This window comes from Salvelinus fontinalis, chromosome 4 (assembly GCF_029448725.1).
Source record: "Salvelinus fontinalis isolate EN_2023a chromosome 4, ASM2944872v1, whole genome shotgun sequence".
In the NCBI taxonomy this organism is placed as follows: Eukaryota; Metazoa; Chordata; class Actinopteri; order Salmoniformes; family Salmonidae; genus Salvelinus; species Salvelinus fontinalis.
Genome location: NC_074668.1, coordinates 74,767,296 through 74,789,977, shown reverse-complemented (window position 1 = coordinate 74,789,977; position 22,682 = coordinate 74,767,296). Strand labels below are relative to the sequence as shown.

Sequence of the window (22,682 nt, the reverse complement as noted above, 5' to 3'; positions counted from 1 at the left end):
TGCAGATTCTCTCAATCTCTGTCAGGTTGGATGGGGAGCATTGCTGCACAGCATTATTCAGGTCTCCCCAGAGATGTTTGATCGGGTCTGGACTCTGCCTTGGCCACTAATGGATATTCAGAGACTTGTCCCAAAGCCACTCCTGCGTTGTCTTGGCTGTGTGCTTAGGGTTGTTGTCCTGTTGGAAGGTGAACCTTCGACCCCAGTTTGAGGTCCCGAGCGCTCTGGAGCATGTTTTCCTTAAGGATCTCTGTACTTTGCTCCGTTCATCATTCCCTTGATCCTGACTAGTCTCCCAGACCCTGTCGCTGAAAAACATCCCAACAGCATGATGCTGCCACCACCATGCTTCATTGTAGGGATGGTGCCAGGTTTCCTCCAGATGTGACGGTTGGCATTCAGGCCAAAGAGTTCAATCTTGGTTTCATCAGACCAGAGAATCTTGTTTGTCATGGTCCTTTAGGTGCCTTTTGGCAAACTCCAAGCGGGGTGTCATGTGCCTTTTCCTGAGGAGTGGCTTCCGTCTGGCCACTCTACCATAAAGGCCTGATTGGTGGAGTGCTGCAGAGATGGTTGTCCTTCTGGAAGGTTCTCCCATCTCCACAGAGGAACTCTGGAGCTCTGTCAGAGTGACTATCGGGTTCTTGGTCACCTCCCTGACCAAGGCCATTCTCCCCCGATTGCTCAGTTTGGCCAGGTGGCCAGCTCTAGGAAGAGTCTTGGTGGTTCCAAACTTATACCATTTAATAATGATGGAGGCCACTGTGTTCTTGGGGACCTTCAATGGTGTTGTGGTACCCTTTCCCAGATCTGTGCCTCGACACAATCCTGTCTCGGAGCTCTACAGACAAATCATTCGACCTCATGGCTTGGTTTTTGCTCTGACATGCACTGTCAACTATGGGACCTTATATGGACAGGTGTGTGCCTTTCCAAATCATGTCCAATCAGTTGAATTTACCACAGGTGGACTCCAATCAAGTTGTAGAAACGTCTCAAGGATGATCAATGGAAACATGATGCACCCGAGCTCAATTTCAAGTCTTATAGCAAAGGGTCTGAATACTTATGTAAATTAGGTATTTCAGTTTTTTATTTTATACATTTGCAAAAATAAAAATAAAACTGTTTTGCTTTGCCATTATGGGGTATTGTGTGTAGATTGATGAGGAAAATATTTTATTTAGTCAGTTTTAAAATAAGGCTGTAACGTAACAAAATGTGGAAAAAGTCAAGCGATCTGAATACTTTCCGAATTAACTGTAACTAAGGCTTTACAATGATCGTGAAAATTGGAGACATTTTGGGATTAAGTGAGTTCAAATCTTCCTACAAATGACACAGGATTGACGGAGGGACATGTCAAAATAAAAATTAAAATATAAAAATAAAATAAGATTTATTGAATTCTACATAATTTAATATAACCAGCTTTAAAAATGTAATATTGGTGCACAATGTCTACTTAAAATACTGTATCAAAGATACGCAAAAGGCACTCTTTTCGTGGAATGACCCTGCTATGTATAAATAGAGTCAGACAGAGAGAGAGAAAAAGGACAGCAAAGAGAGAGAGAGAAGGAAGATGATGCCGAAGATAACACAGAGACAAGCAAGGACTAGGAAGCGGAAACAGTGGAGGTATAAATAGAAAAACAAAAAGCACAGTGATGTACTGACAAGGACATAGCGATAAAGTGGCAAAGGGACAAACGCATAAAGCGCTTATCAGAGTCCAACCGTGTAAGCGTCCTTTCTAGAATATTGGACCGTTGGTTTTCATACTAGCAACCAATGGTTTTCATACTAGCAACCAATGGTTTTCATACTAGCAATTTCTCCAACTGTCACCACATTCAAATGAGTAAAGGACATGTACAACGAGCCGCGTTGGTTGGGAATTTGGGGGAGGTGTGCGGTTGGGCTGTGCTTCTCCCGTGGACGGTGGTCTCAGAGCTGCATAGCTATGTCACAATGGGACGCCGTACTATCCTGTCTCTCAGCATCTGTGGACTCTGAATTACGGTTATGAAACACTGGTAAAGAGGGAGACATGGTATTTGCAAAGACAGACATAAAGAGTGTGAGGGTAAATAGAGAAATAGAAAGGGCGAGGACAAGAGAAATGGACGGTGAGGGTTAAGTAGCTTTACTGTGTGTGTGTCTGTGTATTTGACAGGGTATGATATGATTCATCTTTGAAGACCAGACTGAAAGTCCTCAATCTACACAGGGTGTGACAGACTGGTAATATATCATAGATGTGCAGCAATACAAATGTGCGTAATACCAGTTACTAATATTACATCTTATTTACATGCTTTATGCATGCTTATTCAATTTCCATCTCACTTCAGAACCGTTCTATCACTCAGCTGAATTCAGTCCTCGGCATATTTTACCCACCTATGTGCTGTCCTCACTCCACAAATGCTCCTAGACAGAGAGAGAGAGACAGAAAGAGAAATAGAGAGAGACAGAGAGAGAGAGAGATAGGGAGAAAGAGAGAGAGAAAGGCCAAGATAGGGACAGAGAGAGAACTAGAAAGAGGCGGAGAGAGAAAAGCCAAGAGAAGGACAGAGAGGAGGGGGAAAACGATGGAGAGAGGGAGGGAGCAAAAGCAGGGGAGAGTATTTCCAGATGAAACGTATGGGCAGAATCACAGTTGCTCAGGCAGCAGCCAATAGCTCAGAGTGATGTGTACATTAACATATGAATCATTAGCATGGGACCAGGAGCCGGCGACAAGCAGGCACACGCACTTCTCTAGGCACAAAGCCATGTTTACATAACCTAATGAAGAATTCTGTTCATGTTCACCATCATGGCCACACAACATCTCCCCATATCATTCCCCATGCACACTACCAAGAGCCCACACACAAAGTTATGGAATCAGAAGGAAACTCCAGAAAATAGAACAAAACCCTGAAAGCACTGCAACTTTTATCCAAGGAGCTTTTTATGGCAGAAAATTGTAATTTGGAGTTGTGCCGTCCAGCATATAAACTAAAGCTGGCAAGAGACTGAAAATGTTTTTTATTTTTTATTTACAGGCAGCAAATAGCTCATTATTAATCGTAGCTAATTACCTGGGTGTCCAACTGTACCATTTTAATGGCACGGGGTACGGAGAGGGGCACGGACACAGCCTGGATTCGTACCAGGGACTGTAGTGACACCTCTTGCACTGAGATGTAGTGCCTTAGACCGCTGCCCATCTCGGGAGCCCGAAATATGAACTCAAAAGTGTGATTCTGCCATTGACTAACTGCTAGATACAAAATTCAATGTGCTCATGTTCTATCCTCAGTGCCTGCCTTTTAGTGTCCTTGAATGTGTGTATTACTGTTTTGCTTATGTTAATGTAGTGAATGTAGCCTACAGTTTATGCACACATATTTGTTGCCATACACTGAGACCAGATGTACGGGTGGGGGAGGTGAGAGAATGAAAGAATGAGGAGGGGAAATCATGCTTTACTTAATAGAATATGATATACTCAATTATATAGAATATGATGTACTCAATGATATAGAATGGTGAAAGGATTTAATCAACGAGACTATCTTTTCATTCTGAATGTCTGATCCATGAACCATCTTTCTGCTTTCCTCTAATAGCCAAACGGCGGGCAGCAAATAGCTCATTATTAATCACAGCTAATTACCTGGGTGTCCAACTGTACCATTTTAATGGCATGGGGTACGGAGAGGGGCACGGACACAGTGCATTGTCATGGAGAGAGAGAGAGAGATGGAGAGAGAGAGAGATGGAGAGAGAGATATGGAGAGCAAAAGTTGGAGAGAATAGATTAAAACTTTTATAGCGCTTTTCATTACAGACAGAATCTCAAAGCATGTCTTTGCATGTCTCGGTCTCTCACATGTCTCGGTCTCTCACAGTCTTCCTCTTGTGCAATATGTAACACCTACAGCCTAACACCTCTCTCTCACACTATCCTGCAGTTCTATTATGAGGATGTGGGGCATGTCTGTGCAAATGTGTGTGTATACAGTTCTGGGGTTCAACCTTCCCAGGCAGCTAACCTTGCCAGGCAGCTAACCTTACCAGGCAGCTAACCTTACCAGGCAGCTAATCTTACCAGGCAGCTAACCTTGCCAGGCAGCTAACCGTACCAGGCAGCTAAACTTACCAAGCAGCTAACCTTACCAAGCAGCTAACCTTGCCAGGCAGCTAACCTTACCAGGCAGCTAACCTTACCAGGCAGCTAACCTTACCAGGCAGCTAACCTTACCAGGCAGCTAACCTTACCAGGCAGCTAACTCAGGATAAATCCCTACTAGCTCTGGGGAATATTGTGGGTCAATGCTGGGGTGTGTATAATGACCTGAACATGTGTGTAATGACCTCTCGGACAGGTCATAATTGCCGATGATAACTGACCAAGCTAGTCGAATTAAAGTTATACAAATAAATAAGAGTCATGGAAGAGTGGATGGAAGCCTGCTGTACTGTGTTGTTCTGGGAAGGACAATGTGTCCTAAAACCAAATAATAGGATATAATGTCATATGTAAATGTTAGTGGTCCACTCACCAGTTTGCGTTGACACCAGGTGCAGACTCCACACAGAGCTACGAGCCACACGGCACACACCGTCAGCCCCAGAGATACTAGGAACACACTGATAGATAGAGACCCTGCAGAGAGACAGAGGGGGGAGAGGGGAACGGAGAGGGGGAAGGGGAGAGAAAGAGGAGGAGATGGGAGAGAGATCGAGAGATCGGGAGAGGAAGAGAGATAGAGATTAGGAAGAGCGATAGAGGTTACTGTTAAAATGCATGCCAATCATGAGAGGGGAAGGAGAAGGAGACAAAGGACAAGACCTAGAGAAAATGTTGTTAAAAGAATATCTCTACATATCCCTTTGGCAATATGTTGGTAAAATCTAATAAACAAATGCAGGAAAAATACACAAATGAGGCAGATCATGATGGGAGGAGATGTGCTCAGATGTGTGAGCCTGTAATGAGCTTTTTTAATATGCTCTCTCCCACTCCATCATCACAAACCTGCAGACAGAGCAATCTATCAAGAGAAAAAGGGAAAGAGACAGGAAAAGAGGGCAAGTGTACCGGCATAAAATATCATGTCTACTTTCCCCATCTGTGTCAGTATCTACAGCTGGTGAATGAATACAGAGTCTGTGAAACAAAGGAAAATAAAAACAATGGTCATTAAGAGGGTTCAATTACAAGTCTTGTAATCTGCAGCTTCCTTCCTCTTTGGTGTCTCATTGTACATGATCAGTACTGCAGCTCTCCTCCTGTCTTTTGTTCATCTTTCAATAAGTCAAGACCCAGCTTGAGAGATAAAAGCTCTTTCACTCACACATTTCTGATAAAAATAACTACATCACTGCCTCTTGAATGCTATTCATCTAGCCCACCTCCTCTGCCAAGACAATTCAAGAGGCAAAGACGTGTTGGCAAACAACATTGTGCATAAACAATGGACTTCAATTCCACCTCATCCTCCCATTCTTTCTGTTACATTCTCCCCTCTGCCTACACAATTCCTCTGATTTCACATCCCTTCCTCTCTCCATCCCTCTCTCCATCTCTCTCTCCATCCCTCCCTATAAAACTTCAGGTCTTGTAAGTTGTTCATGGCAGAGAACAGAAGGAGTAGCTTGGTAAAAACATCCACATATCACTATTCCCTCACACTTTCTTTCATTTCCTGTCATCCTTCCTCTATTTCCACATGAGGCCTCATACCTTTCTCCATTCTTTCTTGCTCTCCCTTTGCTCAGTATGTTGTTCAATTTATTTTCCTACTATCTATTGTGAGAAAATTACAGTGAGTAGCCTTTGTAGAACACATCCATCAATGGAAGCAATCAGTTGACATTATGTTTTCAACAGAACCTGATCAATGACAATGATACTGTAACGATCCATTACTGGTCATCTCACTCAGACAGCAATTCAACATGTCATAATGCTGCTGATAAGTGGCCATAATGGCAGGTGTTTCATGGAGCTCTTTTATCTTTTCAGTATTTTTTTAAAGGGATGAAATAGATGACCCTGAGGCCTACCATATACAGTATGCTGCTGTAATGTTAAACATTTTAAAAAGTAGAAACAGCCATAAGTGGTTCACCAATAGATCTGTGTATTGAAGGCATTTTTAATTGCAGAGTATTTTTTTCTTCTTCTCTTACCTTCGTCATTGCTGTGGATTAGACTACAGTGTATACGTTTCAGTGAAAAACAGTTCCTAGCCTATTTAGTCCAATGTTAAGCTACATAATGGCTGAAGGTCATCGTTTGGTTAAATGTAGGCTAATTTATGAACAAAGACCAATGTCAATGACAATCTATTAGCACCGAACAGCCAATGGAGGTTAAACAAACAGCAGTGATTCAGTCCAATGGACAGCGACAGAATCGGAATTCACCCGAACAGTGTGGACAGCGACAGAATCGGAATTCACCTGAACAGTGTGGACAGCGACAGAATCGGAATTCACCCGAACAGTGTGGACAGCGACAGAATCGGAATTCACCTAGCGGAGCCCCCCACCCCCATTATGACCATCCCTGAAGATAAATGGGGAATTGCCTATAGGCTTATACCAGGAAGAAATAACACACTAACATGATTTAACAGTAAATAGTTAATGACCTGGCCTGGCACAGGGGAGCTGTTAAGTACAGCATACATAATAACCAGAAGGAGAAATAAGCCGAGGTAGCTAGCTTCCTGACTCTAAGGTTTCTACACAGCGCAATTACTACTGTGAGCTGGCCCACCCTAATATTGAAACTCATCTTGATCTCCCAGAGGCACTTCCATTAGATGCTTCTGATAGGGCAGTGAATTGCATCCTGGTCATTAGCTCGGTGAGTTCCTGTAATGATTAAACAGCAGCTTTCATATGTCTACCAGCCCAGCCGTGCTGCTGTAAAAGAGCCTGGGATGGAGATAGATGGATACAGCTGGGCTGCATGGAGCTGAGGAAACAGGGTGGAAAAAAGCAACGAGCCTAACAGAAGGTGGTGATAGTGTAAACAAGGGGTTGAATCAGACTGCTGTATTACAGCTGTGGTTATTATTATTTGACCATGCTGGTCATTTATGAACATTTGAACATCTTGGCCATGTTCTCTTATAATCTCCACCCGGCACAGCCAGAAGAGGACTGGCCACCCCTCATAGCCTGGTTCCTCTCTAGGTTTCTTCCTAGGTTTGGGCCTTTCTAGGGAGTTTTTCCTAGCCACCGTGCTTCTACACCTGCATTGCTTGCTGTTTGGGGTCTTAGGCTGGGTTTCTGTACAGCACTTCGAGATATTAGCTGATGTACGAAGGGCTATATAAATACATTTGATTTGATTTGGTGTGTATGGTTGTTGGGCAGGGATGGGTGCGGCAGGTAGGGATGTTTTCAAGAGGATTGGGACAGCTCCCCTAATATTTGTATGGTCCAAATAGTTTACATGGATGAATGTGAATCAATAAAGACTAATGAGTTCTGCCCCAGTAAGGCGATTTATTACAGAGAACAACACAAAGACAGCTCTGGCAAAAACAATATGGTCACATGGATGGCCCTTCACACTGGCTCTCTCCCCAGGAGTGGCCCCATGCAGCGCTGTGCTGGGTGTCACACAGAGAGCCTCCTGTGGCTAATTCCAGCGCCAGACATTCACAGCACATGCAAGCACGCACACGCGCACACGCACACACACACAGCACAAGCTCTTATTGTCTCATTTCATCACTGCCCTCTTGAAAGTTCATTTTTATTGCACACATACTGGATGAGCTTTGGCGTTTCCATAAACTACAAACTACAAAACTACAAAATATAAAGCGAGTGTTCCTCTCGGTTGTTATATTTCTCTCTCATCTTCCCTCTCGTTGCCTCTCGGTGCACCACTATTTTCCCTCATCAAGAAATTACATGATTTTCTACTGAAACGATTAAAACTACTCATCAGAAAGAATAGCCTTCATAACAATCCCTCCCACTCTCTCTGGGGTTTAACCCCCCATTAACCCCACATGCAGCCATCCTCTCCACTGGTCTACTAGTACCTAAGGATTGTACGGATAGATAAAAAGATTACCAAATTACACTGCAATTCACGTCTGTTTTGTGACTGGTAGTGTACCAAATGCATGCATATTCAAAATGTCATTAAACAATGAATAAGACTCAAATAATCGCAATAGAGAGCTGAGGAATACTGAGAGCACTGTTAGACCTTCTACACACTGATTTCTCTCTCCACTAGAGGTTTACCGATTAATCGGAATGGCCGATTAATTAGGGCCCATTTCAAGTTTTCATAACAATCGGTAATTCCACCTTTATTTAACTAGGCAAGTCAGTTAAGAACACATTCTTATTTTCAATGATGGCCTAGGAATGATGGGTTAACTGCCTTGTTCAGGGGCAGAACGACAGATGTTTACCTTGTCAGCTCGGGGATTCGTTTTTGCAACCTTCCGGTTACTAGTCCAACGCTCTAACCACCTGCCTTAACCACCTGCCTTACATTGCACTCCACGAGGAGCCTGCGTGGCAGGCTGACTACCTGTTACGCGAGTGCAGCAAGAAGCCAAGGTAAGTTTGCTAGCTAGCATTAAACTTTTAAAAAACAATCAATCTTCACATAATCACTAGTTAACTACACATGGTTGATGATATTATTAGTTTATCTAGTGTGTCCTGCGTTGCATATAATCGATGCGGTGCCTGTTAATTTCTCATTGAATCACAGCCTACTACGACAAACGGGTGATGATTTAACAAGCGCATTTTCGAAAAAAGCACCGTCGTTGCACCAATGTACCTAACCATAAACATCAGTGCCTTTCTTTAAAATCAATACACAAGTAAATATTTTTAAACCTGCATATTTAGTTAATATTGTCTGCTAACATGAATTTCGTATAACTAGGGAAATTGTGTCATTTCTCTTGCGTTCCGTGCATGCAGTTTGGGCCGCCTCGCTCATTGCGAACTGTGTGAAGTCCATTTAGTCCTAACAAAGGTCGTAATTAATTTGCCAGAATTGTACATAATTATGACATAACATTGAAGGTTGTACAATGTAACAGTAATATTTAGACTTAGGGATGCCATCTGTTAGATAAAATACGGAACAGTTCCGTATTTCACTGAAAGAATAAACGTTTTGTTTTCGAAATGATAGTTTCCGGATTCGACCATTTTAATGACAAAAGGCTCGTATTTCTGTGTGTTATTATGTTAAAATTAAGTCTATGATTTGGTAGAGCAGTCTGACTGAGTGATGGTAGGCACCAGCAGGCTCGTAAGCATTCATTCAAACAGCACTTTCGTGCGTTTGACAGCAGCTCTTCGCAATGCTTCAAGCATTGAGCTGTTTATGACTTCAAGCCTATCAACTCCTGAGATTAGGCTTGTGTAACCGATGTGAAATGGCTAGCTAGTTAGCGGGGTGCGCGCTAATAGCGTTTCAATCGGTGACGGCACTCGCTCTGAGACTTGGAGTAGTTGTTCCCCGCAGCTTTTGTGGAGCGATGGGTAACGCTGCTTCGAGGGTGGATGTTGTTGATGTGTTCCTGGTTCGAGCCCAGGTAGGAGCGAGGAGAGGGACGGAAGCTATACTGTTACACTGGCAATACTAAAGTGCCTACAAGAACATCCCATTGTTAAAGGTATATGAAATACAAATCGTATAGAGAGAAATAGTCCTATAATTCCTATAATAACTACAACCTAAAACTTCTTACCTGGGAATATTGAAGACTCATGTTAAAAGGAACCACCAGCTTTCATATGTTCTCATGTTCTAAGGAAGGAACTTAAACGTTAGCTTTCTTACATGGCACATATTGCACTTTTACTTTCTTCTCCAACACTTTGTTTTTGCATTATTTAAACCAAATTGAACAGGTTTCATTATTTATTTGAGGCTAAATTGATTTTATTGATGTATTATATTAAGTTAAAATAAGTGTTCATTCAGTATTGTTGTAATTGTCATGATTACAAATACATTTTTTTTTAAATCGGCCGATTAATCGGTATCGGCTTTTTTTGGGGTCCTCCAATAATCGGTATCGGCGTTGAAAAATCAGAATCGGTCGACCTATACTCTGCACTGCTCAAAACTATTGTTTTCCTCAGTCAGACTGCCAACAGATCCAGATTACCAGTATTATGAATATAGGGAATGTCTCATACTGTCAAACAAACATTCAGTAAATAGTGCCATTGGCTCAAGCTCATCAATCAAAACACAAGCAAAATGGCCAACCAGTCAATAACAGTCTCTACCTGAAAGTCCCAGGTAAACCTGCATCTACACCTGGCTGCTCTCATCCTTCTCACTCTGAACTAAAGGTTGCTGCTGTCTGTCTTCCCCGGGCACCTCTCTCTCCACCTCGCCAGACAGATGAAGAGGATCCATCATAATGAGGTCACTGACCCACTTCTAAAGCACACACACATAACGGCATCATCATTTCATCAGCATAATCCCTAAGTCATCTGCTGTAACTACGAGTGATGGGGGGGGGGGGGTCGATCCAGTTTGGACAATGTCATATCGATATAAACTTAAATTTTTTGGGGTAGCGTTAACTAGCGCTAGTCAGCTGTACCGGCGCAAAAACACTGGTATTTTTCATCTTATAGTTGGTTCTCCATCTTTGTTTTAAACAGTGAGCCAACATTTTTTCAGCTCTTTTATTTCCCTGACTGATCAAAAGCAACACTTGTTTTCTCCTGCTCTCTCTTGCCTCTCTGCAGGAGACATATAGTGAGCAATATGTTTGGAACATCAAATCGCAATAAAATCACAGTATCGAATTGCAATGCATACATTGTATACTGTAGAATCATGAGAATCGCAGTACATAGTAACTACTAATGTATTACATATTAATACATATTTACAAATGACTCAGTATGATTCACTAGATGACCTGTTTCAGTGCACAGTGAAGAGGACCCAGAGTTATTTATAGCTGCTTTAAGTGAGATTCCTGTGCGCTGTCAGAAGAGCCAGCCTCCCTTATTCCCTCTCTACCTTGCTCCTGTCTTCCCTCTCTCTCCTCTCCTTCACCTGCTGTGCTAATCTGCTTGTGTTCTGCTCACTCAGCCCCTGGTGTTTGTGCCCAAGCTGACACAGAATCAGGGCTATTAGTCACAGGGGACCAGCAGAGGAGCATGTCTGTCTGGCCCAAGGGACGGGGACGGGGGATCGGGGAAGGCAGAGCAGAGTGGAGCCCTACCTGGGGAGCTGAACCCTTGACCCTGCCACCCGCCACTAGGACCAGCCATCAGCGGAGAAAAAAAGAGCCGACACCTTGGCTGTTCTCATTATACAGGACCAGCACCTGAGATCTATTCCTGTAACAGTATATTGCCACTAGATCTCATGTTGGGTGGGTTACAGGGTGAGCCAGTAGCCCCCGAGCAGGTGAAAAACGATCCCTCAACGATGAGGCAACATTGCCTATCATCCGGAGCCCTGGCAGTCCCAACAAAACACTCTTAAACCTAATTTATTTGATTAGCAGGTGTGTTTATCCGGCCAAAACATCCAAGCAGTTCTCAGGCAGGACCCATCAAAGGCCATTTCTCATAGCCATGCCTTCACTGAGGAGGATCCAAAGGTTTGTTTTGAGCGACAAGGCCATCTATGAGTGTGTGCAGTTGAGTCATCATAACTCAGGGACAGAGGTGAAGAGACTGCAGGTAAGAGAGGGGGAGTGGAGGTCAGAGAAGCCAAGGTAAGAGACCGAGGGGTTCTGAGAGGAGAGCAGGAGAGAAGAAGCAGCTGCATTAAAACATGAGCTTTCTGTAGGGTTACAGGTGTCAGGGGTCAACTGAGGGAGAGGAGTGGAAGGTCAAAGACAAGAAAGGATCATGGAGTGTTGAATTGCTTTAAAGAGCGACTGCCCCTAAAAAGCAACTTCTTGTTTTTAAAACAGCCTATGTGGCATCAATATGAGTCAGAAAGATTTATTCTAGTGTCAAAATGTACTACAAAGTGTCAATAGGATACATTTGGTCATAAAGTCAGTCTTGTCCAAAACGGAGATTTGTGAGATGATAGGAAAAAATGGTATGTTACAGAAAGAAGGGTACCGTAACAGTTTTCCTTCGGTTGGGTTTATTTCAATCCTGTCCACATACCCACAGCTGGCAGCACCAAGTAATCATCAATTTGGAGCCCAGTGACCGAATCATAATGACCATGGTCAATTTGGTTTGACATTTGATATCCCTATGAGGATAGTTAGGGACCATCGGTAAATCACACAATTTACATGGGACAATATTTTAAAATGTCAATAGCTCCAAATGTCAATGACTTAAAAACCTCAAACCAACTATAAATTGTGGAAATTCATGTACAAATATTGAAAGCATTTAATGAGACAACTAAAAGATGTGCAACATGAACATATTGTCCCATATACATTGGGTAATTTATTGACGGTCCCTAACTATCCCCAAAGATAGCAAAGTTGGTTTGACATTGGATAGCCTAACAGTTACTTCAAGATACAAGACCTGAATAGAGTGTTAAGTTATCTAGAAGGGTAAATGACTAACTGTTTTGACAGAAAGAATGTGCAAACGCTTGCCATGTGCGAACACACACCCACATTAAACCACCCCAAGACAACTCTCGTTTGGCTTCAGTCATGGCCACTGCATTTCTTAATGACCAAGCCAAAAAACAATGCTAAATCAGGGAAGTTCCGCCCCTCTTTAAGAGCAAAGAAAATAACACCTAAGTAAGGAGGAAGAATATATTTAGGGGTGGTGAGGAGAGAAAGAGAGAGAGAAAGAGGGGTAGAGGTTGGGTTGAGAAGGGGGAGAGGGGAGGATGAAAGAAATTGAGTGTTTTCAGCCCAGTTGGCAGTTCGCCTGCAGCGCTTATACATTCTGAATGTAAAGTTGACTTTTCCCACCAATAAAACAAAAACATTTCTGAAAGTCTACTGCTAAAGATCTCAGAGGTGCTGCTGTCTAAAGTGCAGATAGAGCCAAGGAACAGTTGGATTGCAAGTTGCGGAGGCGAAAGAAGCGCACACCTGTTTAGGTGAGGTGCTGGCTAGCAGAGTAGAACACTTGAAAAATAAAAGGAGAGGCCTCACTCTAGGAGCACAGATGCAATAATTTAATAACCAATGTTTCGACAGACAAGCTGACTTTATCAGGGTATAATGACAAACAGATTGCAAGTTGCAACAAAGAGAAATGTGCATAAAAATCCACACAGAACATCCACAACACCTCCAGGAGAGTATCCTATTACCAACAGAATGTACAGCTGAGTGAGCTATACAGAGCTACACTACATTACCAAAATGATATGGACACCTGCTCTTCGAACATCTCATTCCAAAGTCATGGGCATAAATATGGAGTAGGTCCCCCTTTGCTACTATAACAGCATCCACTCTTCTGGGAAGGCTTGTTGGAACATTGCTGCAGGGACTTGCTTCCAATCAGCCACAAGAGTATTACTGAAGTCAGGCACTGATGTTGGGTGATTGGGCCTGGCTTGGAGTCGGCGTTCCAATTCATTCCAAAGGTGTTCGTTCGATGGGGTTGAGGTTAGGGCTCTGGGCAGGCCAGTCATGTTCATCCACACCAATCTTGACAAAACATTTCTGTATGGACCTCGCTTTGTGCACGGGGACATTGTCATGCTGAAACAGGAAAGGGCCTTCCCCAAACTGTTGCCACAAAGTTGGAAGGACAGAATCATTTAGAATGTCAATGTATGCTGTAGCGTTAAGATTTCAATTCACTGGAACTAAGGGGCCGAGACTGGACCATGATAAACAGCCTCAAATCATTATTCCTCCTCCACCAAACTTCACAATTGGCACTGCATTGGAGCAGGTAGCGTTCTCCTGGCATCCGCCAAACCCAGATTCGTCCGTTGGACTGCCAGATGGTGAAGCATGATTCACCATGGCTGCTCGGCCATGGAAACCCATTTCATGAAGCTCCTGATGAACAGTTCTTGTGCTGACGTTACTTCCAGAGGTAGTTTGGAACTCAGTAGTGAGTGGTACAACCGAGGACAGATGATTTTAATGTGCTACGCGCTTCAGCACTCGGCGCTCCCATTCTGGGAGCTTGTGTGGCCTACCACTGCGTAGCTCAGCAGTTGCTGCTCCTAGACGTTTCCACTTCACAATAACAGCACTTACAGTTGACTGGGGCAGCTCTAGCATGGTAAAATTTTTACGAACTGACTTGTTGGAAAGGTGGCATCCTATGACGTTGCCACATTGAAAGTCACTGAGCTCTTCAGTCAGGCCATTCTACTGCCAAAGTTTGTCTATGGAGATTGCATGGCTATGTGCTCAATTTTATACACCTGTCAGCAACAGGTGTGGCTGAAATAGCCAAATCCACTAATTTGAAGGGGTGTACTTTTGTATATACAGTATATATACAAAAGTATCTTCAACACATAAATTCACTTAGATCTCGCTTACTGTATCTACACAATCAATAACCATCATGGTAACCGTGGTCCCCTTACAGTCAATGCCAAAAGAAACCAAATAAATATTATTTCAATGTTCTGTATGTGACACCATTACCGCAATATCATCATCCTCCCATCAGCTCTTCCCTTCCCTTTCCTTCTCCTGTCTAATCTAGCTGCGGTCTCTCTCTCTAACACAGATGGGGCGAGTAAGGATGGTGAAGCGGAGTTGGAGGGAGATGGGGATAAACCTTAATCCCTTAACTCTTAATAAACTACTGACAATCCTGTTTACACCGGAACAGAACACAGACCTACACATACACAGACCCATTACATGACACATACATGCTCTGTACATCCCAACTTCCCCCAGACCCATTATGGAGGAGCATGCTCACACATACATTATGCACACCCTCTGAACCACATCACATCATTTCACAATCAGCAGGGCTTGATTGGTCTAGGGTGTGAGGGGAAAGGAGATGAGATGAGAGCATAGGGAGAAGAGAGGAGATGATTGGAGACGAGAGAGAGGGATTATGGGAATAGAGTCCTGCTACTGCTCAATAGCAGGGTCCCCAGAGGGGGCAGAGGTGTCTGGGTACATTAGGGAGGACTCTGACAGGGCTGTGCTTGGGCGAAGGGTGCCAGCCAGTCTCATGGTGAATCAGTCACACTCGCACACACAGATCACGTAATCCGTGCACCTGATGTGAGTGAACACATCTTCTACTACGGGGTTTGAGTCTTTCCAGCACCGCAGCACTGTCCAACTATACATAGACACAGGACTCATTTTCTCTTGCAATGACTGTTACAGAGAAACACACACGCGGGGCACTATAAAACCTATTTTATTTTTCGTCTGATTTCGTTTCATTTTTCCCCACATTCTGTTTTCTCTGTTTTATTTTTCCAGGTTTCCGCTTTCCCCATTTTTTTCAGGTTTTCAAACTCAAAATCACACCTTTTTAATAGAAAAACAACTCAATTGGATGTTCTAAGTCAACAACAACAATGCTTAAACCACAACAGGAAAACACTTTTGAGTCTGGGACATTTTTGGGGACATTTAGATTTTGGGGTGTAGTTACCATTTAATTCCAGTGCCCACCTAGGAATTTTGTAGCACACGTGATGGTAGAGTTTGCTAAACAAATACCCACTGGATTGATGCAAATAATCATTATATCATTCTGCCAGGTAAGCATAGGCTACTTTGTAGTTAACATGTAATTGAGAAGGTTTTTGGGAAAGCTTTTCCATCTAACAGAAGAGTTTTCATTAGCATCATCACTAACGGCGACACAAAGTGGTAGCTGCACGCACCATACATACACAGACAGGGGGAATTTTCGTTGCCTCTTCAGAAGGTGGCAGGAAATACAAATCACTGATACATTCTGTTAATGTCTCATGATAAACAAGCATTTTACAAGCATTTCGCTACACTCACAATAACATCTGCTAACCATGTATACGTGACCAATAAAATTTGATTTGATTTAAACTTCAGCTAATTAATTAATTTCCAATACATTTAGTTGATTCCCTACTAAGTTCAATAAAAAAAATTATATTGTTGGATTCTGTGATTCTGTCCGTGTTCTCTGCATCGTGGATTTTATAGGGCCCTACACACGTCTCTCTCTCAGTTTTTCAGTCCCTCAGCCAGACACACACAGACACTCTGGCCTTTGGAGCCATGTGGAAAAGCCAGTATTTTGTGGTCAGATGCAAACACCTGGGTCTGATAACCTCAGTGCAAAGATAATTAGCCAGTGGCGGTGCTTCCGTCTGGCTCCATCACTTTAAGGTCCCTGTGTGGAGTGCTTTATGACTTCATTACTGGCAGTTAGACCCGAGAACAGTGTTAACCCTGCCCCACAACACTGTGATGGACTGAAGTGCTGAGTGCTTTTGACAGGGGAGTCCATTAAACATAACCCCAAATGGACACACTTCCTCTGGCCCCTGCTTTTGCGTCCACAGCCTGTCTGGCTGTTGGGCTGGGGGCCTGTATGTGGAGCGATATGTCACTGGCGCTCTCTTTGACTCTCTCTCTGTTTTCAGGAGTCTGTCTATTTAGGTGTCTGCTGTCGGGTGTCTGCTCGATGTCTGTCCTTTCACATCCGGTCAGTTCGTCTGTCTGGTCGACTATCTCTCCACACACCTGTCTGCCTGCCCATCTCATAACCCTTCTGCCAACATCTTGCATATCCATCTCTCTCCCTCTTATCAGCATCGCAATAGGTTCGTCTCTGTGGAAAGAGACAGATGTGAACAAGGGACATGGAGGGGAGAGAAGAAGGGAGCGAACCGAGACAGAGATAGAAATGCGGAAAGAGAGAACAGAAACAGCCTGGGGATCATCACTCTGTGTCTGTGTGGCAGAGGGAGCGAGAGAGTCGTGTCACAGACAGAGAACGGATGCCATACTGAACAAGCGTTACCACCCATTAACATGCACTAGCACTTTTAAAGAGTCCTTTATTAGAGGCAACATTTATGGAATGAGCTCGGCCTCCCAAGGTCATGTTCAGAGACCACGAGGAGGAGAGATGTGAACCTTTTGTTAACGTGGGCATTATGAACTTCACTGCACCAATCTACAGACCTCAAGACCCCAACCATGCTCGGAAGTCTCATGTCTGGGACAAAAATAGTGCAAGATGAATTTAGGCATTAGACATTTTTTTACTGTTTGAGTACTCGCATTAAAAAAAGACGTGTACATTTATCATAACTACTACAGATAACAAATCATAACAGCTAAATTGCCCCATATATATAAATATTTAGTCAATGGGGTGGCAGGTAGCTTAGTGGTTAGAGCATTGGGCCTGTAACCGAAAGGTTGCTGGATCGAATCCCTGAGCTGACAAGGTGAAAATCTGTCGTTCTGGCCCTGAACAAGGTACTGTTCCCCAGTAGGCTGTCATTGTGAATAATAATTTGTTCTTAACTGACTTGCCTAGTTAAATAAAGGTTAAAAAAGCAAGTACCATTCAATAATAATTTATTGAAACCGTAATATCAACTGGTTATATTATATCGTGGAACACAATCTTCAAAAAGGAAGTAACCTCAGCAGTGGCGCTTGCTAGTAGAAGCATATGGCTGTGAAATGGCATAGCATTGTTTTGTTCATTTAGCAGACACGAAGCTCTTATTTCCAAAGCCCTTATCACTGTCAAGACACACCTATTTTAGAGTAAAAACATGATGTAATATAACAGAATAAAATATAACAGAATATTTTTCCAAATGAAGAAAGTTTCCAGCGTGAAGTGATGCACATCTCACTTCTGGAACAGTTATTCTCAAAAAGTGATCATTTGAAACGGGGTGTCACGCCCTGGCCTTAGTATTCTTTGTTTTCTTTATTATTTTAGTTAGGTCAGGGTGTGACATGGGGAATGTTTGTGTTTTGTTGGTTTTGGGTGATTCTATGGTAAAGGGGTTGTTGGGTGTAGTATATGGGTTTGTGTTGAGTACATGTGTCTAGCGTTGTCTATGTATGTTTAGTTGTCTAGGAGAGTCTATGGTTGCCTGAATGAGTTCCCAATTAGAGACAGCTGATTTCGGTTGTCTCTGATTGGGAGCCTTATTTAGGGTAGCCATGGGCTTTCATTTGTTGTGAGTAGTTGTCTATGTGATACGTTTGTAGCCTGTGTATGTGCACGACGTTTATTAGCTTCACGATCGTTTGTTGTTTTGTTAGTTTGTATTAAGTGTTTCGTGTTTATTCTTCGTCGTCTTTAAAATAAAAGGAGATGGCTTATTTTCCTAAAGCTGCGTATTGGTCCGTCAATCCTCCACACGATCGTGACAGAACTACTCACCAATACAGGACCAAGCGGCATGGAAAGCGGCAACAGGACCCACCTACACAGGATTCGTGGACATGGGAGGAGATACTGGATGGTAAGGGGCCGTGGGCACAACCGGGAGAATATCGCCTTCCTCGTGAAGAGCTGGAGGCAGCTAAAGCCGAGAGGAGGCGATATGAGGAGGCAGCACGGAGACAAGGCTGGAAGCCCGTGAGTACAACCCAAAAATTTCTTGGGGGGGGCCTTAAAGGGAGTGTGGCGAAGTCAGGTAGGAAACCTGCGCCTACTCCCTGTACTTACCGTGGAGAGCGAGAGTACGGGCAGACACCGTGTTACGCAGTAGAGCGCACGGTGTCTCCTGTACGCGTGCATAGCCCGGTTCGGTACATTTCAGCTCCACGTATCGGCCGGGCTAGACTGAGCGTTGAGCCGTATGTCATGAAGCCGGCCCAACGCATCTGGTCACCAGTGCGTCTCCTTGGGCCGGCGTACATGGCACCAGCCTTACGCATGGTGTCCCCGGTTCGCCTACATAGGCCGGTGCGGGTTATTCCACCTCCCCGCACTGGTCAGGCGACGGGGAGCATACAACCAGGTAAGGTTGGGCAGGCTCGGCGCTCAAGGGAGCCAGTACGCCTGCACGGTCCGGTATTTCCGGCGCCACCTCCCCGCCCCAACCCAGTACCACCAGTGCCTCCTCCACGCACTAGCCATATGGTGCGTGTCTCCAGCCCTTTACCACCAGTGCCTAAACCACGCACCAAGCCTCCTGTGTGTCCCCAGAGTCCTGTGCGTCCTGTTGCTGCTCCCCGCACTAGCCCTGAGATGCGTGTCCCCAGCCCGGTGCCACCAGTCCCGGCACCACGCACCAGGCCTACAGTGCGCCTCAGCCGGCAGGAGTCTGCCGTCTGCACAGCGATGCCTGAACTGCCCGTCTGCCAAGCGCCATCCGTCTCCCCAGCGCCATCTGAGCCATCCGTCTCCCCAGCGCCATCTGAGCCATCCGTCTCCCCAGCGCCATCTGAGCCATCCGTCTCCCCAGCGCCATCTGAGCCATCCGTCTGCAATGAGCCTGCAAAGCCGCCCGTCTGCCATGAGCCTGCAAAGCCGCCCGTCTGCCATGAGCCTACTGAGCCGTCCGCCAGACAGGAGCCGCTAGAGCCGCCAGCCAGACAGGAGCCGCTAGAGCCGCCAGCCAGACAGGAGCCGCCAGAGCCGCCAACCAGACAGGATCTGCCAGAGCCGCCAACCAGACAGGATCTGCCAGAGCCGCCAACCAGACAGGATCTGCCAGAGCCGCCAACCAGACAGGATCTGCCAGAGCCGCCAACCAGACAGGATCTGCCAGAGCCGCCAACCAGACAGGATCTGCCAGAGCCGCCAACCAGACAGGATCTGCCAGAGCCGCCAACCAGACAGGATCTGCCAGAGCCGCCAACCAGACAGGATCTGCCAGAGCCGCCAACCAGACAGGATCTGCCAGAGCCGCCAACCAGACAGGATCTGCCAGAGCCGCCAGCCAGCCATGAGCAGCCAGATCCGTCAGCCAGCCATGAGCAGCCAGATCCGTCAGCCAGCCATGAGCAGCCAGATCCGTCAGCCAGCCATGAGCAGCCAGATCCGTCAGCCAGCCATGAGCAGCCAGATCCGTCAGCCAGCCATGAGCAGCCAGATCCGTCAGCCAGCCATGAGCAGCCAGATCCGTCAGCCAGCCATGAGCAGCCAGATCCGTCAGCCAGCCATGAGCAGCCAGATCCGTCAGCCAGCCATGAGCAGCCAGATCCGTCAGCCAGCCATGAGCAGCCAGATCCGTCAGCCAGCCATGAGCAGCCAGATCCGTCAGCTAGCCATGAGCAGCCAGATCCGTCAGCTAGCCATGAGCAGCCAGATCCGTCAGCTAGCCATGAGCAGCCAGATCCGTCAGCTAGCCATGAGCAGCCAGATCCGTCAGCCAGCCATGAGCAGCCAGATCCGTCAGCCAGCCATGAGCAGCCAGATCCGTCAGCTAGCCATGAGCAGCCAGATCCGTCAGCCAGCCATGGGCCGTCCTTCAGTCCGGAGCTGCAGTCCCTCAGTCCGGAGCTGCAGTCCCTCAGTCCGGAGCTGCAGTCCCTCAGTCCGGAGCTGCAGTCCCTCAGTCCGGAGCTGCCGTTCCTCAGTCCGGAGCTGCCCCTTATCCTGGTGCTGCCCCTTATCCTGGGGCTGTCCCTTACCCTGGTACTGCCCCTTAGTTCGGAGCTGCCCCTGACCCTGGTACTGCCCCTGACCCTGGTACTGCCCCTTACCCTGGTACTGCCCCTTACCCTGGTACTGCCCCTTAGTCCGGAGCTGCCCCTTAGTCCGGAGCTGCCCCTTAGTCCGGAACTGCCCCTTAATGCAATGGGGTTAATGTGGAGGGGGGTCATTTGGAGGAAGCTAAGGAGGCGGTTAGGGACTGTGGTGACGTGGGGACCACGACTAGAGCCGGAGCCGCCACCGTGGATGGAAGCCCACCCAGACCCTCCCCTAGACTGTGTAATGGTGCGCCCGGAGTTCGCACCTTAAGGGGGGGGTTATGTCACGCCCTGGCCTTAGTATTCTTTGTTTTCTTTATTATTTTAGTTAGGTCAGGGTGTGACATGGGGAATGTTTGTGTTTTGTTGGTTTTGGGTGATTCTATGGTAAAGGGGTTGTTGGGTGTAGTATATGGGTTTGTGTTGAGTACATGTGTCTAGCGTTGTCTATGTATGTTTAGTTGTCTAGGAGAGTCTATGGTTGCCTGAATGAGTTCCCAATTAGAGACAGCTGATTTCGGTTGTCTCTGATTGGGAGCCTTATTTAGGGTAGCCATGGGCTTTCATTTGTTGTGAGTAGTTGTCTATGTGATACGTTTGTAGCCTGTGTATGTGCACGACGTTTATTAGCTTCACGATCGTTTGTTGTTTTGTTAGTTTGTATTAAGTGTTTCATGTTTATTCTTCGTCGTCTTTAAAATAAAAGGAGATGGCTTATTTTCCTAAAGCTGCGTATTGGTCCGTCAATCCTCCACACGATCGTGACACGGGGCTCAATTTGGTGAGTTGAAAGACAATTTTTTCAGGGTTGCAAACCAAAATCTGTCTTTTCGATATACGGTACAGAAGTTCAAATTTGTTTATTCTGCCTGTTCTTTGGAATTTTCTAAATGGATAAATAATTCCACATTGAACACTGCATGATGATGAATTATGGCCAGGACATCTGTTTGGTAAGTAGGCTTATGCTCAATGATTCTAATGAAAATACGCTCTGTCTTAATCAAACTAATGTTTTTGCAGATTGTCAGCGTGGAACCTGTGTAGCCTAGGCTAGCTAATTCTAAATGCCACTAGCAGTTCGCAAAGTAGCCTAAGCGGAAAATAGACAGGATGCAATATTCCAAAACTGCAGCTCGTTGTTGGAACACATTTTTTTCCTACTTCAATCAACCAGTCCATTTTGAATGAGTGACTAAACTGTCATCATTTGGCAAGGAATGTAGCTTGTGTATCCCATCAGTTTGATCTGTTTTTACAGGTATTATTTCTGTAGCCTTAACAGGACATTGTGTTCACAACTGCGCACTCTGCCCGCGTGTGTGGAGGGAGCGGTCAGAACTTACTCAGCCCCCGTGTGTGGAGGGAGCGGTCAGAACTAACTCAGCCCCCGTGTGTGGAGGGAGCGGTCAGAACTTACTCAGCCCCCGTGTGTGGAGGGAGCGGTCAGAACTTACTCAGCCCCCGTGTGTGGAGGGAGCGGTCAGAACTTACTCAGGCCCGTGTGTGTGGAGGGAGCGGTCAGAACTTACTCAGCCCCGTGTGTGTGGAGGGAGCGGTCAGAACTAACTCAGCCCGTGTGTGGGAAGGGAGCGGTCAGAACTAACTCAGCCCCCGTGTGTGGAGGGAGCGGTCAGAACTAACTCAGCCCCCGTGTGTGGAGGGAGCGGTCAGAACTAACTCAGCCCCCGTGTGTGGAGGGAGCGGTCAGAACTAACTCAGCCCCCGTGTGTGGAGGGAGCGGTCAGAACTAACTCAGCCCCCGTGTGTGGAGGGAGCGGTCAGAACTAACTCAGCCCCCGTGTGTGGAGGGAGCGGTCAGAACTAACTCAGCCCCCGTGTGTGGAGGGAGCGGTCAGAACTTACTCAGCCCCCGTGTGTGGAGGGAGCGGTCAGAACTAACTCAGCCCGTGTGTGGAAGGAGCGGTCAGAACTAACTCAGCCCGTGTGTGTGGAGGGAGCGGTCAGAACTTACTCAGCCCCCGTGTGTGGAGGGAGCGGTCAGAACTTACTCAGCCCCCGTGTGTGGAGGGAGCGGTCAGAACTAACTCAGCCCCCGTGTGTGGAGGGAGCGGTCAG

At 45.8% G+C, this 22,682-nt stretch overlaps 1 protein-coding gene across 3 annotated transcripts in view; it reads right to left on the bottom strand.

Moving 5' to 3' along the window:
* Positions 1-22,682, bottom strand: part of LOC129854388 (synaptotagmin-7-like) — a 127,366-nt gene that overhangs the window by 68,956 nt on the left and 35,728 nt on the right. For all 3 annotated transcript variants that reach the window (XR_008759297.1, XM_055921363.1, XM_055921364.1), the window contains exon 2: positions 4,560-4,663. Coding sequence is in view for 2 of the 3 variants with exons in the window: in XM_055921363.1 (XP_055777338.1) it covers positions 4,560-4,663 (104 nt within the window). In the remaining variant the exon portion in view is untranslated. The remainder of the gene's footprint in view (positions 1-4,559; positions 4,664-22,682) is intronic.